This window comes from Excalfactoria chinensis, chromosome Z, assembly GCF_039878825.1.
Source record: "Excalfactoria chinensis isolate bCotChi1 chromosome Z, bCotChi1.hap2, whole genome shotgun sequence".
In the NCBI taxonomy this organism is placed as follows: Eukaryota; Metazoa; Chordata; class Aves; order Galliformes; family Phasianidae; genus Excalfactoria; species Excalfactoria chinensis.
Window position 1 is genome coordinate 10,320,306 of NC_092857.1, and position 24,915 is coordinate 10,345,220.

Below are 24,915 nucleotides of genomic sequence, written 5' to 3' on the forward strand. Positions count from 1 at the left end.
TACAGTACAATTTTGTTTACCTTATGCTCCTATTTCCCCTTAAGCTAGTGCTACTTGCTAAATACTTGACCCAGCTTTAATCAGCCATCACTTGTTAATACTTTCCTGGAGTATATTTAACTTTCGTTTCAAGAAGGGCCATAGTGAGTTCATAGTGATTCCATTACCATTTTGATTCCTCCTCCAGTTACACATGGTAAGAAGAATCTGCAGTGTTCCCACTGCTGTTCCTCGGGTAGCTATCCAGCCCAGAGACATGGACTCTTGTCTCACTCCCACCACTATTTCAGCAGAGCATGAGGTTATATATAAGGTTATGCCTCATATTCTGATTGTGGAGAATGGATTCCAGAATTCATTTTGGTACGTCCGTTGTAACAAGTCTGACTTCAAACCTGCCTTCCCAGCTCAGATAAAAAGGTACGCAATGGCTAAGGATGTAGATGATCATGACTGACAACAGAGTACAAACTAAGCGGTAAAGAAGCTTTACTCTCAAAACCTAGATTCTACTTTAATTTTATAATAACAGCTGGTAAAAAACGCCTGAAATAAATAATTTACAATTCAAATAGTAATACATCAGCAATATATTAGAAATATAGTTTAAAAATTACTTCATATTTTTAATTAGTATAAAGTTTAGTTTTATGCTTTGTATAGAAATGGCAGCTTTACTTGTTACTTCTGTTTCAGCAGAAGGAAACAGAAAAGTTGCTAATTAGCAAAATAACATTGGGAAATTAAAAAATATTTTATTTTGCTTTTTCTCTTTTTCTTGGTAATAGAAAAATAGCCTTTAAAAATACATTGTTAAATGTATGGGATTGTACTAAAGTAGAATTGTATAATATATACAGTAAGGCAGTGTATCAAATAGTGGCCCGCCATTTTTTCGTGTTTGGTTTGATTTGGAATAGGATGAAAAGTTTTCTGTCATATTGTGAAGAATTTGTTATTTTAATGCTATTAGTTAAACATATTGTCTTTCATATACGGTTTTTCATACATAAGAGGTTCATTTTTTCTTAAGAATTGAGAAAGAATATAAAGAAAGCTTAATCTAATGTCACAATACATTCAGAAAAAAATACATCGCAGATCAGTGTTACTGTGTAATGATTTATCTGATTTAGAAACTGCTCAGACAATTATGGTGTACCAAGCCATAACAATCTCAGTCTTTGTTGAATCTGCAAAACTCCCTTAGGTTTGATCAAATAACAGAAGAACTGCAGAACTGAATAATTAATTCACAATGTATTTTTCACGGCATGTAGTACCATGTCCACATTTCCTTCTGCAAGAAACGCGTGTCAGTGATCCAGGATTTACTGCTATGACTATTCTGTCAACCCACAGTTTATTCCGTTCTTTATATAATACACATAGAAGGCTGTTTTTTAAAGGAACTATGTGCTATGTGTTTTTTGTTGGTTTTTTTTGTTTGTTTTGTTTTGTTTTTTACTGTACATTGCTATTAACAAAATCATATGTAAATCACACTTATCAGCTAGGAAAAGGTACAAGCTACAGTTGTGATGTAGTAGCATAATCTTAAACCATAGCATCATTATACTGATTGTATTTGATTCATTCTGTAGCATTACCTGATGAAGAGTGATCAAACTTTTATTTATTTAAAGGAGGGCATAAATGAGGATGGGTCCATGTACTCTGATCCACTAGTTTCTCTTTTGCAGTCACTTGGAGCTGTCATACAGTAGCTCATGTTTTTTTCAACTTGACCTTGCTGAAGGTTCTGAGACGTTTCTTTTGCAGGTTCTTGAGATGCAGGTGTGTGCAGAACTCGTGAATCTGGCATTAATACTAGAATATTATGGTCCATAACTGTCGAAACCTTTGTGTATTCTTTGCTGGCTCCTGAAATAGTGTATTTTTCAATCTTTCCACTGTTTTCTTTATGTTTCAGTAATACTGCTGGTTCCTCATCCTGTCTGACTTTGTGAACTTCTACATAATCCATGAGTGCAGCATCCAAAAATGGTGACTTCTCATTAGACCTGTTTTGTTTGACCTGCACTGTGGTTTGCTCAGTACTGGAATGCAAATTCTCCATCTCTCCTTGCTTTTCCATGTCTCCAGGGATGGTTTCAGTGATAGAATACTGTGATTGATGCTTTTCTTCATTTTCCACCAAAACTGCTGCAACATTCGTATTTGTGGTACTCAGTGTTATCTTATGTGCATCTACGATGCTGTGATATGCAAACATAGGAGGCTGATTGTTAGGTAACTGAACTGCAGGCCATGTGGATGATTTTACACTCTCACTGCTAAAAAGGAGTGCTTTTCTTTCTGAGGCTACACACTGAGTTTCCCAGCTCCTCTTCCCTGCTTTCTTTTCTTGAACATCTCTTACATCTTGTGTTTGAAGCATTGATGGAAGGGCGCAGGTCACCCTGCCCTTTTCAGAAAGCAGGGAAGGGCTATCACAGCTCCCTCGTCCCGAGTCACTGTCTGTTTCCTTGGGTGTAATTTTTGCATTTTTACTGGGATGACCATTGTCATGACTTGGCATAAGCTGCTGATCCTCGCTGTCCTCTACTTCCAGATACTCTATCAGTAGTTCCTCACAGTCTGATGTTGGAGGGAAACCATGGCAACCAAGTGCACTCAACAGTTCTTCAGATTTCCCTGTCTAAGGGCATACCAGATAAGACAATGTTATTTTTTCACTACTAACATTGGGATTATTTGACTAGTACAATTATAAACAGTTTACATGTTTAGTATGCAAACACTTTGTTACATCTCTAGACCTAAAATGAATTTACACTACTGCAGAAAACAGTGAAAGAACAAGAGAACTTCCCCTGAGTTCCCTCCGGAGGGAGACAATCACAGACTTCATGCCTCTAAAATGGAAGGACTGGGGAGCTTCTGCAAATAAGGGCTTCAAAGTTTTGGCAAGGAGGAAATGGAAGAGAATGACAGATCAGCTATGCTCTTGTCTGCTCAACATGCCAAGAGAATATGGAGAATGACTTCCATAAGAACTACTTAGGTCACATAGGAATTAAAATCTCGTGGTGCCACAGGAAGAAACTGCAGTCATACACTCTGTCATCAAATGTCCTACTACTTCTAGTGCCAGTCAAAACCATATCTCATACTCAGCCTTCCTGATGATCAACCTGAAAGTTTTGCTTATTTTGAACATTAATTAAATCTGTTTTATACTTAATTATGGTAATTATTTTTACTGTTAGAGAACCTGAGAAGGTAAGTAACAGTAAATTCTTTTGCTGTTATCAACGGAACTCACCTCTAACAGATGTGTATCTATGCCTTTTATCTTTGGTCCTGGAACTGGTGGTAGGATAAAAGTTACCATTCTGAAAAACAAAACAAAACACAAACAGAACAAACACAGAAGATATAAATATGGGCCCCCTTCCTACCCATTCCATCTCTTTCATGAATGTACCAATGATATGGCAACAGGAAGCTTGAGGTCTATCAGAAGAGGGCCCCAGGGAGATAATTAAAAGAATGACATTATTAATAAAAAAGTTCAGCAGAGTTGCCACTGGATTTGAAAATATCAAATCTTAAGCTTCTCAAGGAGCTCGTTAGCAGTGTACCCCAGGAATCTACTCTATAGATACAGATAGAGACAGATAAATACAGATGGATACAGAACTGGTCACTTTTCAACAACTAAATTTTAAAAGCCCAGGAGCAGGCAATCTCGTGTTGCTAGTAAAGCAAGTGGGGCAGAAGACCAGCATGGCTGAACGGGGCAGAAAAAGAAAGTATATGATCTCTGGAAGCAAGGTCATGCTTCAAAAAACAGAACAGAGCTGCAGTTAATGTCTGGAGAGAAACCAAGAAAAGGCATAGCTTGCATTCACATTGACCACTTGTGGTGGTTAGTCACTTAGCAATTAAGAATTAAGGAGGAGGAAGAAGTGGAAACATTTAATGAATTTTTTTTGCCTCAGTCTTTAGTAGTAACAACAGACCTTGGTCTGCTCAGACCTCAGAGACAGAGGACCATGATTAAGGGAGCAGTGACTTTCCATATGTTTTTATTAGTTCAATTCTGGAAGGCCTGATGGGATTTCCCCCAGACTGCTGATGGAGTTGGTGGATGTTGCAGCTGGACTTCACTCAACTGTTTACCAAAAGTTGGGGGAGTTAGAGGAGGTTCCTGCTGGCTGGAACTAGCCAAAGTTTATACCCAGCTACACTCAGAAAAGCATGAGAGAAGACCCAGGTTACTCGAACCTCAGTGCCTGGAAAGATCAACCAGAGAGATGTTGAAGGTCAATTAAAGAGCAAAGCTGTTACAAGACATGGTGAACATGGGGTCATGAAGGAAAGGTCCCATCTTAGTAATTTGACCTCCCTCTTTGATAAAGTCACTTGCTTGGTGGATGAAAGGAAGGCAGGTCAGATCTAATACCAGTTGTCTTTACAAATTGAGAAATTAGTGATTTATTTTTTGGCCTGCTTTCCCTAATGAACAGAAATACTTCTCTACCAGCAGCAAATATAAAGTAATAAATCTGTAATTTATGCCATGTAACTCTCCCATAAAAAAGCACAAAATCTATATGAAAGTAAATGAAATGTTAATAGCTTATTTTTGGAAAAATTTGATGAAATTTACAGCTACACAGAATTATGAAACTTCTGACTTACCTGTACCCTTTTAAAACCATTGTCCAGCTCATGATTAAACATATGAGAGATGATAAGACACCCAGGATGATCCACACAATCATATCTTTTACTCTGAAGTCTAAGAAACAAAGGGAATTATTTAAGGATGCATCTAGAAAATACATTCAGAATGCACAAAAAGTATCAAATTACTTTTATTTGAAGAAGAGGTTTAATCTTCCAAAGTTGGTATTGAATCTAGAGGCCTCTACTAGCACAGACATATCTCAGCATCTGGTAATTAATATACTTCAAGTTAATAGCATTGTGCAGGAAATAAACTCCTGTGAAGAAGGCATAAAAATGCATGAAGATGGAAAAGTTTTTCACAGGGTTCAAATCCACTTAGGCTAACATAAGTAATTTCATTATCAAATACAGGTGCAAATAAATTTTGGGTAGAATGGTCTATGATGATTTGTTTTTAAAGATTTCCATTTAACGTGACACTTCTTACACTGAGATGTTTATTCTGAATTTGTTCCAAATGAAGCACAAGGAAGAGCTGTTACTGTCTGCAGGAAGTCACTGTGTTATCTACCAAGCACTTTTAATGAAGTTATTATCACTCTTTTTATTAAAAACTACCATCATGACAGCAAATATAAATGAGGCAATAAACAAAAAGGATGTGCTTTAAGTTTATAAGAAAATTGATTCATCTGTTTAACTCCTAAGATTAATGAAGAGTACAACTAACTGTACGGTGCAGAGAAGCTGAGAAGGTACCTTAGCAATGACATTCCTACCTGTAGGAAACAGTGGGGTGTCAATCTGTATGGGTGCTACTGACAGCTAACAGAAGTATTACAAGAACTTCCATAAAATAACAGTTATTGAAGGCATGCATGGCTACTCACCATTAGGAATCTGAATATACTTTTCAGAGCTCCATTCACTCCATGATCCATGGTGGTCTGGTTTGCAGTGAATCTGTACAATGTACTTCTTTCCTGGATTTAAACTAAACATTTTATATTGTGTTTGCTGTCCAACAAAAATAGTCTGAAAATGAATTAAAAATCATAAAATCCATATAAAATTTAGATATTTTTTCAAAGAAAATCACTGCTAGTCTAGTCCTGATAATCAAGTTGGGAACATATCAGGGTTGTTCTGAAAGTACTGCCTCCAAGTATATGATGTTGGACCATGATGTCAGAGGTGGGTGTTGGTGGATTGTCAGCAGAGGTGGAATCTTCCCACCAATATCCCATTACATTTTGTTGCTGTGCGACAGATGGCAGCAGCGGAGCAGTCTGACAGAATGGGGTCTGACACGAAGTGCAGCAACGATGTGTCACTGAATTCCCCCATGAAAAATGGCTCTTACTGATGTTCACTGATGCTTGCTGAATGTTTGTGGAGACTGAACAGTGGATGTGAGCACAGTGAGGCGGTGAGTGGTATGTTTCAGCAGTGGCGACAGTGGGTCGCCTCCACTGGTGGAGATTTATTACAAGCATGGCATGCAGGCTCTTGTTCATTGCTGGTGAAAATTTATAGATAATGGTGGTGTCTATGCTGAAAAACAGTGTTTTTTTCTCTGAGAATTTGTTCTATCAAATAGTGTTATTGTGCTCTCTTTATCTGTTGTAGTTTCCATGGAAATAAATAGGAAGCATTACTTTCAGCGTGTCCTACATAGAACTGGGCATCTCCCTAATAATTGTTACACAAACCACTGAAGTAATGTTACATTTATTTTATTCCTGTAGTTCAGATTTCTAACATAATGCAGTGGTGATGATATCTGGCACTGCTGTAGTGTGCAAATTAAACTGCTATAATGACACATCATGAGCACATGACATGTAAGAATGAAATGTGGTAATGATGGGACCCACCATGGTGAGAACTGAAGGAGGCAAGAAAGAACAACTGGGGAAGAAAGTGCAGAAGAAAGTAGGTATGTGGAGCAGGATAGTAAAAAGTGAATTCTACAGTGGCCAGGGATCTGGAATGTACAGTGGCTGACAGAGGGAAGGCAGGAGGTGATACAGAGATGGCTGGGTAGTTTTGTAGCACACAAAAAGGCAATACAGCCAAATACCAATAGCTGGAACCTACAATTTGTCCCCTGCTTGTATGAGTTGCAGATCCTGAGTGTAGAGAATAATCATTATGTGGCCATAACAACTATTACCTAATGGTTATTTGCACAAATGTCAGTGATTTTACATAATGTCATTGAGCTTTCTGTTATATAAGAAGTATTTGTGGCTGAGAACAAATTATCAGAAAAAATAAGCCTGTTGGAACAAGAGCTAACAATTTAAACTACTATGTCAATATGATTAATATATAATGGCCACAATTAAAAACAAGTACTTCATCACCTGCTGTCACACAGTAGCATCTGAGATACTAGCCTTCTCAATAGGAATATGTGGAACACACAAGCACTGCTTTTGAAAAAGGATGAATTATTCCATGTGCCTGCTTCATTATAGTCAGGCATGGGACATAACTAACAAACTAACTGATCAAGAAAAACTGTAAGTAAAAACTTGCAAGATCCTTACCTCCCATTCCTCTCCTTCTTCAGGCTTCAGTCGCAATTCATACTCAAGGGTAAGCCATCCAGATCTGACATCAGCCAGTGGGGGTGGAGACCATGTCAATACCAGATATGGTTTTCTATTTATTGGCTTTTTTAATTCTAGAGTTACATTCACAGGAGGATCTGGCTGTACTGTTTAAATAAGAAAACTGATAGTAAAAGTATGAATGATTTTTCTTTGCATCTTAGGAAAATATATGAAGAGCTATGTGGGGCAAATTGCCACCTACATTGTATCTAGTAACTCGGAACTGCTAAAATACAGTGAGCAAGAATTTCCTGATAAAGCAAGCAAGGATTTAAGATTTGAAGACACCAAAGAACACAAAATAAGTGGAGTTCATATTGAAATTTGCCTGGTTCCTTTACCACCTAAACCATACTTTTTTTTTCACACCACCATTTATCCTTGCTGTTCTCCACACTCTATTTCAAAGCTAATAGAAACATATATAAAAAACAAAACAAAATAACATCTTCAATGGTGTGTTATAAAAGTTGTTTTGTATCATAATCTTACCAAAATTGCTGTATACCATTAGGGATGCTGAAAATACAGATTTAAATTATAAAACTTGTCCCCTTCAATCATTAACACTGGGAAAACACAGCAGCATTTTCCTGATGTGCATAGGTAGGGATACATAAAAGAGTAATAGTAAAGTCCTTTCCACGCTTCAAAAATAAAGCAAAATGGAATTTAGGTTTCTGACAGCCAGGCCTGCAGCTACCTCAGTTCACAGGTAAAGCTCCTGCATATAATGCATGTGTTTTACCACTGTCTGGTGCAAACTTTCACCAAGTAATTAGTCAGGGCATAGAGGTTAAACACAACGTCTTTTTTTTTCCACAAGCCTTTTTTCAGTTATCAGGTTCTCAGCAGCCTCATCTTTGATAGAAAAAATCATTATTTGCAGTCATGTTCTTTCCCTTAGAAAATTACACAAATACTTGCACACAGTCACACTGTGGAAGAAGCCTGAGAGATTATCAGTGCATTGCAATAAAAACACCGATTCAGCTTCTCCTGGGAAAAGCAAATCTCAGAAAACCACTTTCAGGTAGTAAAATTTAAGTTTTATTAGTTAAAAGATCAATTTGAATTCAACTGGTGATAGAGTGGAAAAGGATTTTAGCAAGATGGTGTTTCTTATGGCTTGACTGGAGGAAATGCAGATCCAATAAATGATTATCTGAATGCAGTGTTAAAGCTTTCAGCACTTTTGGCCTTCAAATGCTAGGAGGATGAATTTTGATTTACTACAAACAAGATCTTATCTGTTGTTACATATTTTTAACTGGGGTATACTACAATTTATGAGAAGAGCTGGAAGAAAAAAGATTGTATCAAAACCTATAATCCTGAATTAATCGGTTCCACGGAAAACACTGCCTCTTACCTATGTAGGTCACATCCACATAATGAGGATCGGAGCTGCTACTTCCCATTTCATTAGTTGCCCTGACAGTAATATTGTATATGGTCCAGAAAGAAGTGTGCTTTTTATCAAAGTAGCAGGAATTGGGGCCTGCCGTTCTGTAATCTGGACATTCATAAACTTGTTCCTCTCTGAAATGAAAGAATCACAGTGATTACACAGACCAAAACACGTGACTTTGTTTACAAGTAGTTGCATCTTTAGTAACATTCTTTAGGGCTGGATTTGAGTCTGTATACCTGAGAATATGAAGGAAATCATGATACCTTTTTTTCCAGGATGCTCTGAGAATTGATAGTACAACAGTAATGCCTTTGATACTGTCCCTCACAGATAAACTGTTCAACTGTGAGATAAGCAGGTCCATATCACAGTGAGTGCTGAAATGGCTCAGTGGCAGAGCTCGAAGGGCTGTAGGGGATGGGGTACACCCTGCTGCCAGTTCATCACCGGTAGTGTTCCCCAAAGATCAATTCTAGGTTCATTTCTGTTCAATGTTGTTACCAGTGTTCTAGGATGCAGGAGTGGAGCCCATCCTCAGCATGTTCACCAGTGACACTTAACTGGGAGCTGCTGACTGCCTGGAGGGATGAGAGGCCTTGCAGTGATCTAGAAGAAGGCAAACTGCCTTCTGGGGGGCACTGAACACAGCACAGTTAGTGGTCAGAAGAGGTGATTCTCCACCACAGATAGTGTTGGTGTAGCCTCAAATTTTGTGTGCAGATGTGTGCTCCACAGTACAAAAAGGATGTTAAAGTACTTAACGGGGGAGGTTCAGACTGTACATTAGGAAAATCTTTTTACTGTGAGAATGGTCAAACCCTGGAGCAGGTTTCCTGGAGAAGTGGTTGATGTCCCATGCCTGTCAGTGTTGAAGAGGCAATTGGATAGTGCCCTCAGTAACAGGCTTTAACCTTTAGTTAGCCCTGAATTAGCTAACTCTGGTCATTTTTGAAAACTTTGTTTCCTGGAGCTATGTAGGCAAGGTGTTACACAGCTGTGCCTTTGTTTTGCAAACACTGTCATGCAGTTCCTGCACCACTGCAACTTTCAAGGCAGTTTATCTATGCCATTACAGTTCACAGCAATCTGAAAAAGACAACAGTATAGAGAGATAGTCTTTCAACATTAAATATGCTGTTGCTAGTACCATTCCAGAATATGTCACTTGAACAAAAGCCTGGCATACAGAAAACCATCTCTCTCAAATGCCAAAACCATTTAAGCTTGATTTTCTCATAAAATAGTGAATAATTATACACAGCCATTTACCCTTCTTTGCTGTAAAGTAAAGTGTAGTTAGTAGGATGCCCTCCATCTGAACCAGGTTTCCACCAACAGGTAAATGTTTCCTTTTCTGGGGAACGGCATTTTATTATTGTAGGCTTTTCAGGAGGTGACTGTCCTGCAAGAGATGTATGAATGAAATAATTAGTATGTTTAATGTATCAAGTCAACTCCAGAGCTTATAAAACATAAAGGGAGCACTAGAATATACATCTTTTTTTTTTCTTTTTTTTTTCCTTTTTTTTTTTTTCTTTCTTTTTTTTTTTTTTTCCTTGCCTTACAAGGCAAGAAAATATGTTGCCTTATTATTAGTACATGAAACAAATGGGAGGGCAGCAGCCTGCAACTTCAACCTGGATTCAAAACCCTTTCCCACTGAAGATATACCAAGGAATGATGTTCTTATTCTCTAGCTCTGGCTCTCCTCTGCATCCCAAATCTGATAAAGGATGATCAATACAGTCATACCAGGTTTTATAAAGCAATTTAAAATACACTCTGCTACTCAATCTATCACCTAGATAAGCCTTTTACTTTCTTCAAAAAATGTGTTTTAATATGCTGCTCATTATTCCAGAAAAAAAGTACGTTTTCACTTGTTTTGGTTTTACAGGAAAAAAAAAATGAATGAAGAATTTGTTTGCCTGTGTATTTATGTCCCTGCCAGTAGTTCTCTTCTGAAGTGCCTATGCTGAGATGACCTAAGAGACACAAAGAAGTAGTTCTTGTATTTCCTCCTACAGTGATGTCATGCTCAGCAATTGGTCTAATTGCCTGATTCCTGCCAAGCAATTTACAACTATGTGGATTCCTGATGATGTTACTATAGATTCAAGAAAAGCATTTGGGCAAAAAATAGGGCTGAGAAGATGCTTAAAGTTTGAGTAGTTGGATGCTAGTAAAAACTCTAATGTGCTTGAAACATTTGCAATTATGTATCCATGGCAAAATATGGTCTTATTACATCAAAAAATATATTACCTATTATTTAGGTAGGGTCATTGATTTTCCAAATTTATAATTGCCTAGAGCAGATCTGAAAGTAGAACATTTAAAAAATGCTTTTCTCTTAAAAGCACTTCAGCAATCTCCACGTCAAACAATGAATAATACAATTAGTGCTAGAGGAAGATTTGAGGCAACCTGGCTAAAGTGTCTGACAACAAGAAATGAAGTCATCGACATTTAATGTCCCAACAGAATACAGATAATTACTGCCATGTGATGGTAGCTGCTATGTAATGGTCTGTTAGGCAGGGCAATGATTTCAGTCCAGTTGTTAACGAACAAGTGAGTGACTCTTACAGAAGTATTATTACCCGGTATCTTTAGTTACAGGTGAAATCATCACAGTTTTGAAGTGGTAGGATATGACCAAAAACTTATGTAATCACACCTGTATCAGAAAGTGACTTCCTAGTAAATTCCAGACTGTATGTCACAGTTTTGCAAGATGCTATGTGGATCAGCAAGACCAAATATGTAGTTACACACGAAATATGGTAAGATGCACTAAGTTGTTCCTCCATCACTATGAAGCATCTGTGTGAGGAAGCAGGTTTTCAGGGAGAGCATTTAGGTACCTTTTGCAACACTAACCTACTTGTATTTTAAACACAGCTAACAGAACAACTATCATCCACTCACCACTGGGGATCAGAATCCGTCTTTCAGAGCTCCATTCACTCCATTCTCCAGGGTCTAACATACAGCGGACCTGGACAACGTACCTCATGCCAGCATTTAACCTATTTATTTTACACTGTGTCTCTGCTCCAACAGATATTGTCTGGAAAAACAATAAGGAATTAGGCCATTTTAACAAATCAGCCATCAAGAAGTAAGCTTACGTCACTGACTTCTGAAAGGCAAGATTTTTAGTCTCATATATGCTAGGATGTGAAACACAAAGAAGTAAAGTTAGAAACTGAGTGAATGGGAAAGCTCTTCAGTGACACTGAGATCATGGTTCTTGAGAACTGTAGGCCTCCTAGTAAGTTAATACTATAGCCTCTAAGAAGTCAGTCTAAGAAGACAGTCCCTCTGTTTAACACTTTTTAGAGGCTAGTTTTAAGGGCTCACTATTAAAATGCCTTACTTCAGCCCTTTGAGTCACTCTTTAGAAGTCCCTTTTAGGCAAGCAGCTTTCTCCATCTATGCAATAGCCATAAAGGTAGCACTGAGGCCACCTGAATGTAACTTTAAGGATGATATTTTACCTGGGCATCCCGTGGCCCACTCCTAACAAAATGGCAACAGCTGAGAACAGCAATATAAATGGTGTGAGTAGAACACCCCAGAATTTCAGAGGGAGGAAATTTGTCCCAGCAGATCATGTTGAGAGGGGTGATGACTCAAAGCCAACTAAAAAATAACTAGGGAGTTACTGAGAGACTTCTGAAAGATTCAGCTTAAAAAATGGGATTAAAGAAGCACAACCATTTGTGCTGAGGGACGACAGGAAAACACAGTAGCTGAAGTTCTTTTTGATGCCATCATTAAGCTGGACAGTGGCATCCCTCCCGGATGTTGCAGGTGTCTGCATTTCAGGCAGGGCAGGCTGCTGCAGGCAGAGACCCAGACCTGGGTGCATGTGTGTGACCTCATGGGATACCCTCTCATTGGAGTAGAGTTTAGTGTACTCTAGGATAGAGAGTGGGTTCGTATTAAGTCAAAGCATCCATGTCCCCTCAAGTAGTGGGTACAGATATGAGAATTTGCACTCGCAGAGGGCTGGATGTGCCTGTCAGAGGGGAATCTCTGCTTATTGCATATTTCTGTGATTAGCTGTAGATATGCATTCAGAAATCTGTAGGTGTCTTTTGAGTGCCTAGTATTGTGACTTATCTCACGTATTGCTGATACTGACTTTTGGTTCATAGTTAACTGATTTCTCATTAATAATATTTTAATGAATCACCAAACTGCTCTGATCATGATTTTGCTTAAACTTTGCAAACTGAGCAGACTCTTACTGTGATACTCATCAGTAGACATATTGATGAAAATCACAATTACATATTCAACCAGTGGGCTAAATAGATTTATTTATTTTTCATTTTAGTGTATAACATTCTTAGGATAGTTTGCGAATACCATTACCTCACTCTCTACAAACTGAAAGACTTAGGACAAGGAGTAATGGCCTAGAACTTGAACACTGGACATTCTGTACTAACATGCAGAACTCCTTTATGGTAAGGGTGATGGAGTACTGGGACAGCTGCCCAGAGGGGTGGTGGAGCCTCTTATGGAGGTATTCAAGACCTATCTGGATGCCCACCTGTGTGACCTGCTGTAGGGTACTGCTTTAGTAGGGGGTTGAACTCGATGATCTCTTGAGGTCCCTTCCAACCTCTGCCATTCTGTGATTCTATGATCCTTGAACCTATATAGAGAACTAAAGCTTTTTGAGATCATGTCCAGTACTAAGTATAGAGAAGTCTAGAGATTTTTCCTTTATATAATGCTATTTCCTTTATATAACGCTATTTCATTATAGTAATTCTGCTGTCCTTACAGAAACTAACATTTTTATAATCCAAACTAAATTCTGACAGTAGAACTCACTGAAAAGCATTCATGCATATAATATATTTTTCTCTTACCTCCCATTCTTCCTTTTCCTCTGGTTTTAGTCGTAGCTCATAGCGATATAAATGATTAGAGCTGGCATCAGCTAATAGAGGTGGAGACCATTTTGCCCAAAGGTACATTATATTAGCAGACCTTTTCGTTTCTAGAGTGAGATTCACGGGAGAACCTGGCTGAACTGCACAAATGAAAAGTTTGCCATTAATGATTCAGTTTTCTCTCTGAAAAGATAGCTCCTTTGTTGCTTTGTTGTTTTTATTTATTTATTTTTTTTCATAGCAGTGATGGATGGGGTTGCTGAACAAAAGGCATGGAGTGATGTAATAGGGATCACAAAATTAATAAAATGGGATTAAGCAAGGTCACCTCCAGCACTTACAGGTTAGCAGGGAAATGGCTAATGGCCAGCATTATGGATAAATTCCCAAACACTCTCTAACAAGACAACATGGGGCCTCTGTTACATGCCTACACACTAATGCACACAGTATAGGGAATAAACAAGATGAGTATGACACCTGCAAATGGCTACATTCTCATTGGGATCACAGAGCAGTAATGCAGTGGCTACCATGACTGGTTCTGCCTGGGGACGGATGAGGAGATGACCGAGAGTTTATGGAAATACATGGCTAAGTGAGGTGACCTTATAGCGAAAATCTGCTACAGGCCATACGACAACAAAGACTGTGCAGATGAGGCCCATGACACAGAAGTGGCCTCATGTTCACAAGCTCTCGTCACGTGGGACTTGAACCAACACATTTGCCTTGGAGGGACAACACAGCAGGACATGAGCAACCTAGAGGTTCCTGGAATGTGATGATGGTAACTCCTTCCTCCAAGCAATGGAGGAACCAACAAGAAGAAGCACTATGCTGGACCTCATTCTCACCAACAAGGAAGAGTTCTTTGCAATAAGGCTCTGGAAGGAAGAAGGGCCAAAGAAAGCTGATTATTATTCAAAGATCACTTCTTCCAAGCTCAAAAGCAATGCATTCCAACAAAGAGGATGTCAGGCAAATTTCCAGGAGGTCTGCATGAATGAAGAAGGATCTCCTGACCCAACTTGAACAGAAAATGTAAAACTACAGACGGTGTAAACAAGGACAGGAAACCTAGAAAGAATACAGAGATACAGCCAGAGCATCCAGGAATGGAATTAGGAAAGCTAAAGCCCAAATGGAATTGAATCTGGTCAGAGGTGTCAAAGACAACAAGAGCTTCTACAAGTACATGAGTGACAAAAGGAAGACAAGAGAAAATGTGGTCTCCCTGCTGAATGAATTGGTAGACATGGTTGAATAGGACATTGAAACTGCTGAGGTACCAAATGCTTTCCTAGTCTCAGCCTTCACCAGAAAGACTGGCCTGCAGGAATCTGAGTTCCCTGAAGCCAGGTCAAAAGGCTGATGCAAGAAGCCTATGCCTTTTGTCAAAGAGGATAAGGTCAGGGAATAACTGAGCAAACTGGACATTTGTATGGTCATAAGCTCCAATGTGATGCTTCTGTGGGCGCTGAAGGAGGTGGCAGTTGTGATTGCAAGGCTTCACAATAAATTCTGGTTTCATGGGAACTGAAATAAGCACTTGAAGCCTGGAGGAAATAAAGTATCACTCTTCTATAAAAGAACAAGGAGGAAGACCCAGAGAATTAAAGGCTGGTCAGCTTCACACTGATCCCTGGGAAGGCAGTGGAATAGCTAATTCTGGAAACCATTTCCAGGCACTTGAAAGAGAAGAAAATCAGAGGTGTCCAGGGTGGATTCAGCAAGGAAAAGTTATGCTTCACTAGCCTGTTAAGGTTCTGCATTTAAATGACCTGCCCAATGGATGAGGGGAAAACTGTAGATCCTGTCCTCCTGGACTTCAGTAAGGTCTTTGACACTGATCCCCATGAGATCATCTTAGAAAAGCTGTTAAGGTATGGGTTGGAGAAGTAGACAGAGAGGTAGATCAAAAACTGACTAACTGGCCAGGCCAGATAGTACAGGTCAGTGGCGCAAAGCCAATAGGGAGACTAATAACAAGCAGAATACCCCAGGGGTCAACACTGGGTCCAGTTCTGTTCAATATCTTTGTTAATGATTTAGATGAGGGCATAGAGCTCACCCTCATTAAATTTGCAGATGACACAAAACCTGGGGGAGAGACTCACCAGAAGGCCATGCAGCCATCCAGAGGTGCTTCAGCAGGCTGGAGACATGAGCTGACAAATATCTCAATGAGCCAAAGTGAGAAGTCCTACAGATTGGAAGGAACAGCTCAGGTTCCAGTACATAGTAGGGCCACCCAGCTGGAAAGGAATTTTGTAGAAAAGGACCTGAAAGTTCCAGTGAACACCAAGTTGAGGAATAGTCAGCAACATGCCCTTGCTGCTAAAAAGGCTAAAAGTATTCTTGGCTATATTTGACAAAGAATTGCCAGTGGGTAAAGAGATGTGATACTTCCCCTCCGCTCAGCACCGGTAAAGCTGCACCTGATATACAACATCCAGTTTTAGGCCCACCAGGTACAAGAGAGGCACTGACATGCTGGAAAGAATTCAGAGAAAGGGCCACCAAAACAAAAGAAGCCTCCTCCTGTGAGAGCAGGCTGAGAAGCTGTTCTGACTACAAAAGAAGAGGCTGAGGGGGAAATCTCATCAATGTGCTTAAGTACATCAAGGAAGTGTGCAGACAGGATGAAGCTGGACTGCTTTCAGTAGTGCCCAGTGCCAGGACAAGAGGAAACAGGCACATACTGGATAACAAGATGCTCTGTCTGAACATCAGGAAGAATGTTGATAACATTGCAGTGGTTTAGTAGTTGTTGAGCAGTGCTGCGCATTTAACACATTAATGCTGGACATTTTAACTTCTTGTACTGTTCTGCGAGTGAAGTGGACTAGGGTGGGGCACAGGGAGCTGGTAGGGGAAAGAACCAGGATCGACGTTCCAAGCTGTCCAAAGGGATATTCCATAACACATGGTATCACATGAAAAAGAAATAAAACTGAGGGACCTGGTCAGGGTGTCAGCTGCTGCTTGGGAACTTCTTGGGCACTGGTCAGCAGGTAGTGAGTAATTGTGCTGTGGGCAATTTATTTGTAAGTATAGATAATTATCATTACTATTGTTTCCCTTTCATCTTCCTTTCCTGTCTTCGAAAATTGTTTTTGATGTCAACCCATGTGTTCTACTTTATGTTATTTTTCCAGTTCTCTTTCCTCCTGCCACAGTTTCAGCTGGGATAGAATTGTTTTCTTCATAGTGTCTGGTATGATACTGTTTTAGTTCTAGGAGGAAAACAACGGCGATAAAAACCAAGGTTTATAGTTGCTGCTAAGCCGCATTGTACAGAATTAATGCCATTCTCAGTGAAAGGCTCAAGGAGCTGGGACAAAATTAGGACGGCTGATTTAAAGTCGCAAAGGGATATTTCATAACACATGACATCAAGCAGAAGGAGTTTTGGAGGGGGTGAGAGTTCTTCTGGCCCTCTTCTACAACTTGGGGTCTAGTTGGGCAGGGGGAAGTGGCAGGCAGTTCCTCATGCCTCATTTGTTCTGCACATTCATATACACACACACATATACAGTTGTAACTATTTTCTTTTTCCTTTTCTCTTAATAAATAGTTTCTATCTGAATACATGAGCTCTACTTTGTTGGTTGTTTTTATTCCTTTTTGATTCTCTTCTCCCTCCCACTGGGAAAGGGGGGAGTGTGCAAATGCCTGTGTGGTGCTCAGCCATCTGCCACATTAAACCACAATACCGATCCACTGGGAGAGGGAAGTGAGCTGTATGGTGCTTAGCTTCCTGCTGGGATAAACCACAGCACCACCTCAACCATTCTGTCATCTTTCTGTTATCTGTTTTGTAATTCATCATATTAATTTCTGATCATTCAGCCTGTCCACGAAGATACAGTACAATAGTACAACAGACTTTTTTTTTTGCCTTTTCTCCCTAACGATGTCAACCAGCTACTAATTAATGACAGTATCAGCAAATCTTAAGATTTAACTCTGAATTTATTAGGCTAAGGAAACAGAAATAATAATAATAGTAATAATAATTCAGCCACTCCTATATAATGAAAATGTGGCCAAAAAGACTGAGTACACTGTAGAATATGTAAGCAGAAAACAGAATGGAGTTAAGAATATGAAATACTGCATAAACAAACAAAAAATGTGAGGAGTTTAGGCATATTTTTACCCTTCCAAGGCTGCAATGCCAACAATCAGGAAGATGTTTACACTGGGAAAATGTAGTCTTGAACACTTCTGACAGTTTAACCCAATTTGAAAGTTTGATAATCTGCAGTGCTAGAAGCCTACAAAACTATTTAGACTCAGATGACTCTAACTGAAATACTGGAGTTAATTACAAACTGGAGCAATTTTCATCACAATTAAGGCAATGCTGGCATATGCTATTACCTGATTTGTAAGTAAAATGCAGTTTCCACATACATTAGAGATACATACTTCACTTCAGATCATTGTCAGATAAACACTCCTCTATCAGCAAGTTTCATATCACAAGAAATCATTCACCACTACTTGTTCTTGGATTAAAAACCAGATATGTCTTGATCTAGATTGCTTATTATTATTATTTTTTTTTGTCTTTTCTTTTGCATTTCATTCTTCCCTTTTTACCTATGGAGGTCACATCCACATACTGAGGATCCGAGCTGTTACTTCCAATCTCATTCGTTGCTGTTACAGTGATATTATATGTTGTCCATGGATTAGTGTGGTTTTTATTGAAGTAGCAGGAATTGGGACCTGATGTTCTGTAGTCTGGACATTCATAGATTTTTTCTTCACTGAAATAAAATGATTTAAAAAGTTCAAAGTTTAGGAAATGAATCAAAGTAGATAATTTTCTTGTAATGGCCTAAGTTCAGCACAGAACTTTAAAATGTTAAACTTTAAGCCTATATATAATCCCATCTCTGGGAAACATTTCAGTGAATGTCAAATGCTATTACCATAAATGCTCCATTGACTCATAAGCTATTTTTACTGCAGTTGTTCAGGACAAAAGTTTTTATCTGCTTTTTTATACACAGGAATTTGTTGCCAAAAGAATGGAAAGAGAAATTTCCAGAGACAATACAAGGTAATTTAAAAAACATTCAGAAGCAAGTTGAAAGGTAGATATTAAACACTTTATCTAATGAAGGAAAATTGCTAAATACCTTCTTTACACACTTTTACTGGAAAGTAACCTGATGGGCTCTATGGCAGTATAGTGTTTTTATTACTTATTTTGTTTTCAGTAATGTGTTCATTTATCTGGTTTTGAATGTGAACATGGCCATATCTCATACATACTGCTTTCTAACTTAGGAGTCTTCACCTTTTTTTAGAGGAGTGCTTTGTACCCATTAAAGTGGAACTGGGTGATGCGCTCAGACTTTTTCTAGGTGTGAAGAACAGCAGAAACACAAAGCATCAGCTCAGATGGTTCAGGGACACATTTCAGTCGCTTCATTGTCATGATCTACATGCCAGTTGTAACAAGATCTTTCAGTGTCCATGCAGCTTTGTCCCAGTTCACAAAGCTTATATTCAGTGAATGTAAGAGGACTGCACCCAAGACAACAAGCTGAGAAATATAACTCTGGCCTAGATGTGGAGTGCTTAGCAACACTTGCGTTTCAGCAGATTTAATAAAAATGATAAGCATCTATATCCATCTTTAGGCAGGACTCTTCTGGGCTGTGACAGGTATGATGTAAGATGCTCATAAAAAGTTCTGTTCTGATCAAGATCAAAACATCTGAACTTTCATAAAATAAAAGTTCTACAGATATGCATAGAAAGTGTCATCTCTCTCAGTTCATTCTCGATTGTGGCAACTTCATTAAAAGCTGTACCCTTATCAATTAATACAAGTGATCTGGAGTTGGCTTAATTTAAGCAGGGACGTCTGAGGCTTTACCTTATCTATTTTGAACCTCACTGGATTTATTCAATGAAATTCAATATCAGCTTCCCTGCTTACTTGTACATATTATGAGACCTCTTTTTAAAGGAAGAAAGGGCTCTTATATTATGAAGCACAGGTTATGCAAAGTAGCTGAGCATATGCACATCCTATTCTTAAACAGTATGAGGGTGTCACAGATTTGCCAAACCACTAAGTTTTGGGATGCAATACCCACATCTGATTTTACCCCATTTTATGAGCCACCAGGTTTGCTATGAATTCAAATAGGGAAGTCTCTAAAATAGACTTTCTCCGGATGTGTGTTAGCTCTTTGGAAAGCCCTAAGGCCTAAGGGCATCTCTGAGCCTCCCCCACTCTCCCTCTGGCCAAGACTCCATTTCAGCCCACAGCAGCAGGGCCCATCTCCAGCTCCCTGCAGCTTGACCATGGGCCTCACTGAGCTGGCTTTGACCCATGAGCTGACATCCTTTCCCAACACAACCTTGGGCTGTCCCCATCTACAGAACTGAGACCACTGCCTCAGGCTGAGGTTGCCCCACCATCAACCCTGCTTCCCTTCAGCAGGCAAGAAAGGACCTGGCTGATGGCTTTGCTTTTCCTGCCCCAAAGAAGATCCCACAGAGGCCATCCTTCATAGTGCCCTGATGCTCCTCAGAGAAGCATGCCGTTCAATTTAAAGCTGTGTGCCTCCTGATAAGAGGGACAAATTACATCTTTCCCTGTATGTGTTTAGACAAGAAAATTTCAGCTCATTTGAGTTTTGTTAGGGACAGGCCAAAGTAACTTTTTTTCCATTGAGGGAAACCCACTCATAGTCCTTGTTGGCAATCTGAAGTTTCATGGATTCATAAAAAAATAGCTTTCAGAAATTAATGTTATCAGTCCCTCATTCTGTCATAATCACCACTTGATAACTTACTTATTCATCGCTTTTTACCTGTCCTTGCTGTAGAACAGGGTGTAATTGGTAGGAAGTCCTCCATCTGAACCAGGCTTCCACCAACAAGAAAAGGTTTCCTTTTCTAGAGAACGACATCTTATTATCTTAGGTTTTCCAGGGAATGATTGACCTAGGGAAGTGCAGAAATCCAACTAGTTATATTAGGGTTGGACGGTGGGTTTTTCTGTTGTTATAATTGTTACTGAATGGCAAATTAAACATGAAATCCTTGAGGAGAATAAAATTAATTGAAACAAGGAACTGAATTTGGTAAATAAATCTGCCTGGAAAAAGGTCAAGACATTCAGAAAAGTACATATGTTTTATCTCAAATTTCTGAAACAGCTGCTAGTACATATTTATGCCACTTTTCAAAAGAAAATTTTATTTTTACCTAAATTTCAGAAGTGTTTTTTAATCTTGCAAATGAATTAAAAAGCATGGATTCAAATGCATGATTTACTGTTTTGTCTTTCCTAATACATCTAAAATCCTTATCTTCAGGTCATCTTAGAATTAAACTTTCCCATCAGCTTTGTGATAGATTCAAAATTCTTTTATTTACACATCTCTGAAAGTATCAAATACTAAAGGGAAATTATAGATAATACAGATTATAAAAAGAAGGAGTCAATGAGATGGACATAATATTTTGTGTCCTGAACTTGTTATTTTATGAACACTCCATAACAATCCTAATACATTTTAGAATACATCCTGTTGACATTACTTGTCATTAACTTCCAACATGAAAATAGACCATAAATTTACATACTTTTTTAATTTGTTTATTTTTTTCCCCCACAGGAAGAACATGTGGCTTTTCAACCTAAGTTTACCCTTACTTCATTAAAGTTCCATACCGTATCTTTATCAGTGTTACTACTCATATGATGCTAATTCCCAGAAAGGTGACAAGGATGGAGTGAGCATGGGGAGAGAGTGAATACCTTTCATCATCGCCACCACATTATCATTAAATTAATACTACATAAAGAAAAGAGGACTCAAGCCATTTTCAAGACCTCCATACAAAACTTGGAAAGAAAGAAGTTCAAATGTGCACAGGTTTCCAGTGATGGTCAGGATAGATCAAGTAAAGCCTCAGACTTTTCTGAAAGAAGTGTTTCAAGGAAAACAAGTGTTCTGGGATATTTTGTACTTACCTGTCAGGCCCACTGTTGCCAGAGGAAGTAACAATAGAATTTGAACAGACAATATCAAATTCTGTTTCATGATTTCCACTTCTCCCTGGGAAGGAGTATCACATCAAGGACTCACTGAAAAACATGCAACCATGCAAAAGTAAATACAAGTGTTAACATGTAACATATATCCGTTTTGATCAAAGTCCTTTTTGAATTGCAGCTAATTGATTCTCGCTATTACTCTAACAGGTGTGGCATGAGTATGTTTTCCTTTCAGAGGAAGAAAACCTGAGTTGGAGAGTAGTAAACAGATCTTTCTTCAAGCATTTGAGCAGACAGCAGAGCTGGGATTAGGCTGCCAGTGCATTAACTCATCTTCCACATTTATTCAGCATCATGGAACACAGAATGCTGTTTATAAAGCTCTGATGTCTGATGTTAATTTACTTGAGAAATCAATCTCTTAATAACAAAAAATATTCTTTTCTCTTACATGATGAGAAGAGCTCAACACATTTGAAACCTGAAGGTTCTGAAAACTGAACATAAATAGAAAAGATCCACATTTTACGTGACTGTTTGGGATTTTTTAGCCAGTCTGGTGACTTCTGAATATGTGGGACTGGCAATGTCAAATTCAGACCGGCCAGCCTGAAGAACGATACTCTTTCTATGTGTTTTTACTGCATTTAATTCTGCGGAAAAGCGGAAAAGGCGAGAAGAGAGGAGAGAAACCACGGGATAAGTAGATAACTTCACAATTAACTTATCAGGTGAAAATGCCAGACGAGGAGCAATTGTTGTGCCTCTTACTTCAGCCCGCAAAGGCAGCGCAGAACTCAGGCTCCATGCAGTGAGGCCGGAGGCTGCGGAGCCCAGTGGCTGCAGAGGCTGACACCGCTAGGTGTCCTCAGCACTCAGGGTACAGGTCGGGGCCACCGGTAGCCCCAGCTGCTCCTTAGTCTGCTTAGGCTGAGGAAAAGGCAGAATGAATGGAAGCAAACCTCTTGCTTCCCCCACCAATACACTTTTCTGCTTGGAGGTGGTGAGTGGAGTTGGTAGCCAGCCTTACTCTTGGAAAATGAAGAATAAACATTAATTATCTGAAGGGGTTACTCCTTACATCAGCTTTCCACTCCTAACAAGTACATCTGTCAGGTATTTTGTGCTCAAAACCATTCAGTGTAGTACAGCGTGAGAACAAGATGTCTCTTTACAGAGGAAAAATTCTTTGTGGTTTATCAGATGACTCAATTTTCATTATGCAACTCATTTTCTGTATCTAGAAACTATAGCCAGTCAGAACATAAACGTTTTTCAAGTGCAAAGGGAAACGAAGTATCAGTTAACTTCACTGATACTAAAACATATTGACTGAGGACAAAGTGCTTCTGAATACCCAGGCACACCTCATGCACGCATCTGAGAAACGCTCTGCACAACTGCATCTGTGTTTGTTTTAAGCTCACTCGCAGCGATCTGAGCGTACACAGCCAGTGCAGGGCAGAACACTTCAGTATGAACTCTGTTTCTGTGTGAGTGCATGCAAATTTTATGACCATCATAGGCACAACTGCTAGTGTTGTTTCAGAAATGAGCTGTAAACGTGGTGTTACATAAAGCAGAATGCAGACCATTTTGAGCACCGAGGCACATTTTCCCCAAGTGAAATAATAAACTGTAAACAGTAACCATTTCATGTGCATACAATAACATAGTTTTTTATCATAAAAAAAAAGTGGGTGAACAAAACACAGCACTTTCAATCTGAGATTCACACTGTGATTGCCAGTAGGGTACTGACAGCACTGTTATTGTTTGTTTGTTTGTTTTTTCTCTTTTAAAAAGAGACATATCTTTTCTGTGTGAAGAAAGAGGGAAGCATCATCAAGAAAGATCTGAAGGAGAGCACTCTACAAGGAAAATAGGATCTTTCTGGAAACTGAAGACCCGAAGAATCAAATTAATAGAAATAGGATTTAATTAGTGCATTTATAAGCAAGTTTTTTTTTTTTTTTTTTTTTTTTTTTTTTTTTTTTTTTTCCTGGGATCATTCATTATTTTAAAATTACATGAGTACAAACCGCCTCTGTGATGTGGCTATGAAAAAGGAGAGATACAAGAAGGGAGGGATGTGAACTTGTTATTGCAACACACACAGCATCTGGGACATAAAAAAATCCACATAAAATTCTGGTCATCTACATGCTGAAAACAGCTCTGTCCTCTCTTCCTACAGAAGGTGTATAGCCTACAGAAGTAAACAGGTTAATATGTTTAGAATAGACTTAGCAAACAGCTGCTAGCACAATCAGGGAACACAGAGACTGCTTCATGACAGAGAGTTAAGAAATTGGTTTTTTATTCCATGGAAGGATCTGATTGTCCTCTATAAACATACCAGGGGAATATCATCAAAAGAGGGGAAAAAAGAATGTATAAACTTTACCAAATGTTGAAACAACAATAAATTTCTGTAATTAACTCAAAAGAAGAGAGAAAGAGAGAAAGAGAGAAAGAGAGAAAGAGAGAAAGAGAGAAAGAGAGAAAGAGAGAAAGAGAGAAAGAAAGAGAGAAAGAGAGAAAGAGAGAAAGAGAGAAAGAGAGAGAGGAAGGAAGGAAGGAAGGAAGGAAGGAAGGAAGGAAGGAAGGAAGGAAGGAAGGAAGGAAGGAAGGAAGGAAGGAAGGAAGGAAGGAAGGAAGGAAGGAAGGAAGGAAGGAAGGAAGGAAGGAAGGAAGGAAGGAAGGAAGGAAGGAAGGAAGGAAGGAAGGAAGGAAGGAAGGAAGGAAGGAAGGAAGGAAGGAAGGAAGGAAGGAAGGAAGGAAGGAAGGAAGGAAGGAAGGAGGGAAGGAAGGAAGGAGGGAAGGAAGGAAGGAGGGAAGGAAGGAAGGAGGGAAGGAAGGAAGGAGGGAAGGAAGGAAGGAGGGAAGGAAGGAAGGAGGGAAGGAAGGAAGGAGGGAAGGAAGGAAGGAGGGAAGGAAGGAAGGAAGGAAGGAAGGAAGGAAGGAAGGAAGGAAGGAAGGAAGGAAGGAAGGAAGGAAGGAAGGAAGGAAGGAAGGAAGGAAGGAAGGAAGGAAGGAAGGAAGGAAGGAAGGAAGGAAGGAAGGAAGGAAGGAAGGAAGGAAGGAAGGAAGGAAGGAAGGAAGGAAGGAAGGAAGGAAGGAAGGAAGGAAGGAAGGAAGGAAGGAAGGAAGGAAGGAAGGAAGGAAGGAAGGAAGGAAGGAAGGAAGGAAGGAAGGAAGGAAGGAAGGAAGGAAGGAAGGAAGGAAGGAAGGAAGGAAGGAAGGAAGGAAGGAAGGAAG

General features: G+C 39.2%; 1 protein-coding gene across 3 annotated transcripts in view; it reads right to left on the reverse strand.

Moving 5' to 3' along the window:
- Nucleotides 1–786: 786 nt before the first annotated feature.
- PRLR (prolactin receptor) overlaps nt 787–24,915 on the reverse strand; it is a 165,635-nt gene continuing 141,506 nt past the window's right edge. For 2 of the 3 annotated variants that reach the window (XM_072359386.1, XM_072359385.1), the window contains exons 7-18: nt 21,631–21,744; nt 20,462–20,594; nt 18,225–18,394; nt 13,590–13,753; nt 11,629–11,770; nt 9,967–10,099; nt 8,656–8,825; nt 7,218–7,387; nt 5,553–5,697; nt 4,672–4,771; nt 3,290–3,359; nt 787–2,662 (exon numbers count right to left, since the gene is read on the reverse strand). In XM_072359386.1, coding sequence (XP_072215487.1) covers nt 1,637–2,662; nt 3,290–3,359; nt 4,672–4,771; nt 5,553–5,697; nt 7,218–7,387; nt 8,656–8,825; nt 9,967–10,099; nt 11,629–11,770; nt 13,590–13,753; nt 18,225–18,394; nt 20,462–20,594; nt 21,631–21,700 — 2,493 coding nt within the window. In that variant the 5' untranslated portion in view covers nt 21,701–21,744 and the 3' untranslated portion in view covers nt 787–1,636. The remainder of the gene's footprint in view (nt 2,663–3,289; nt 3,360–4,671; nt 4,772–5,552; nt 5,698–7,217; nt 7,388–8,655; nt 8,826–9,966; nt 10,100–11,628; nt 11,771–13,589; nt 13,754–18,224; nt 18,395–20,461; nt 20,595–21,630; nt 21,745–24,915) is intronic. The other variant, XM_072359387.1, reaches the window with a different exon arrangement.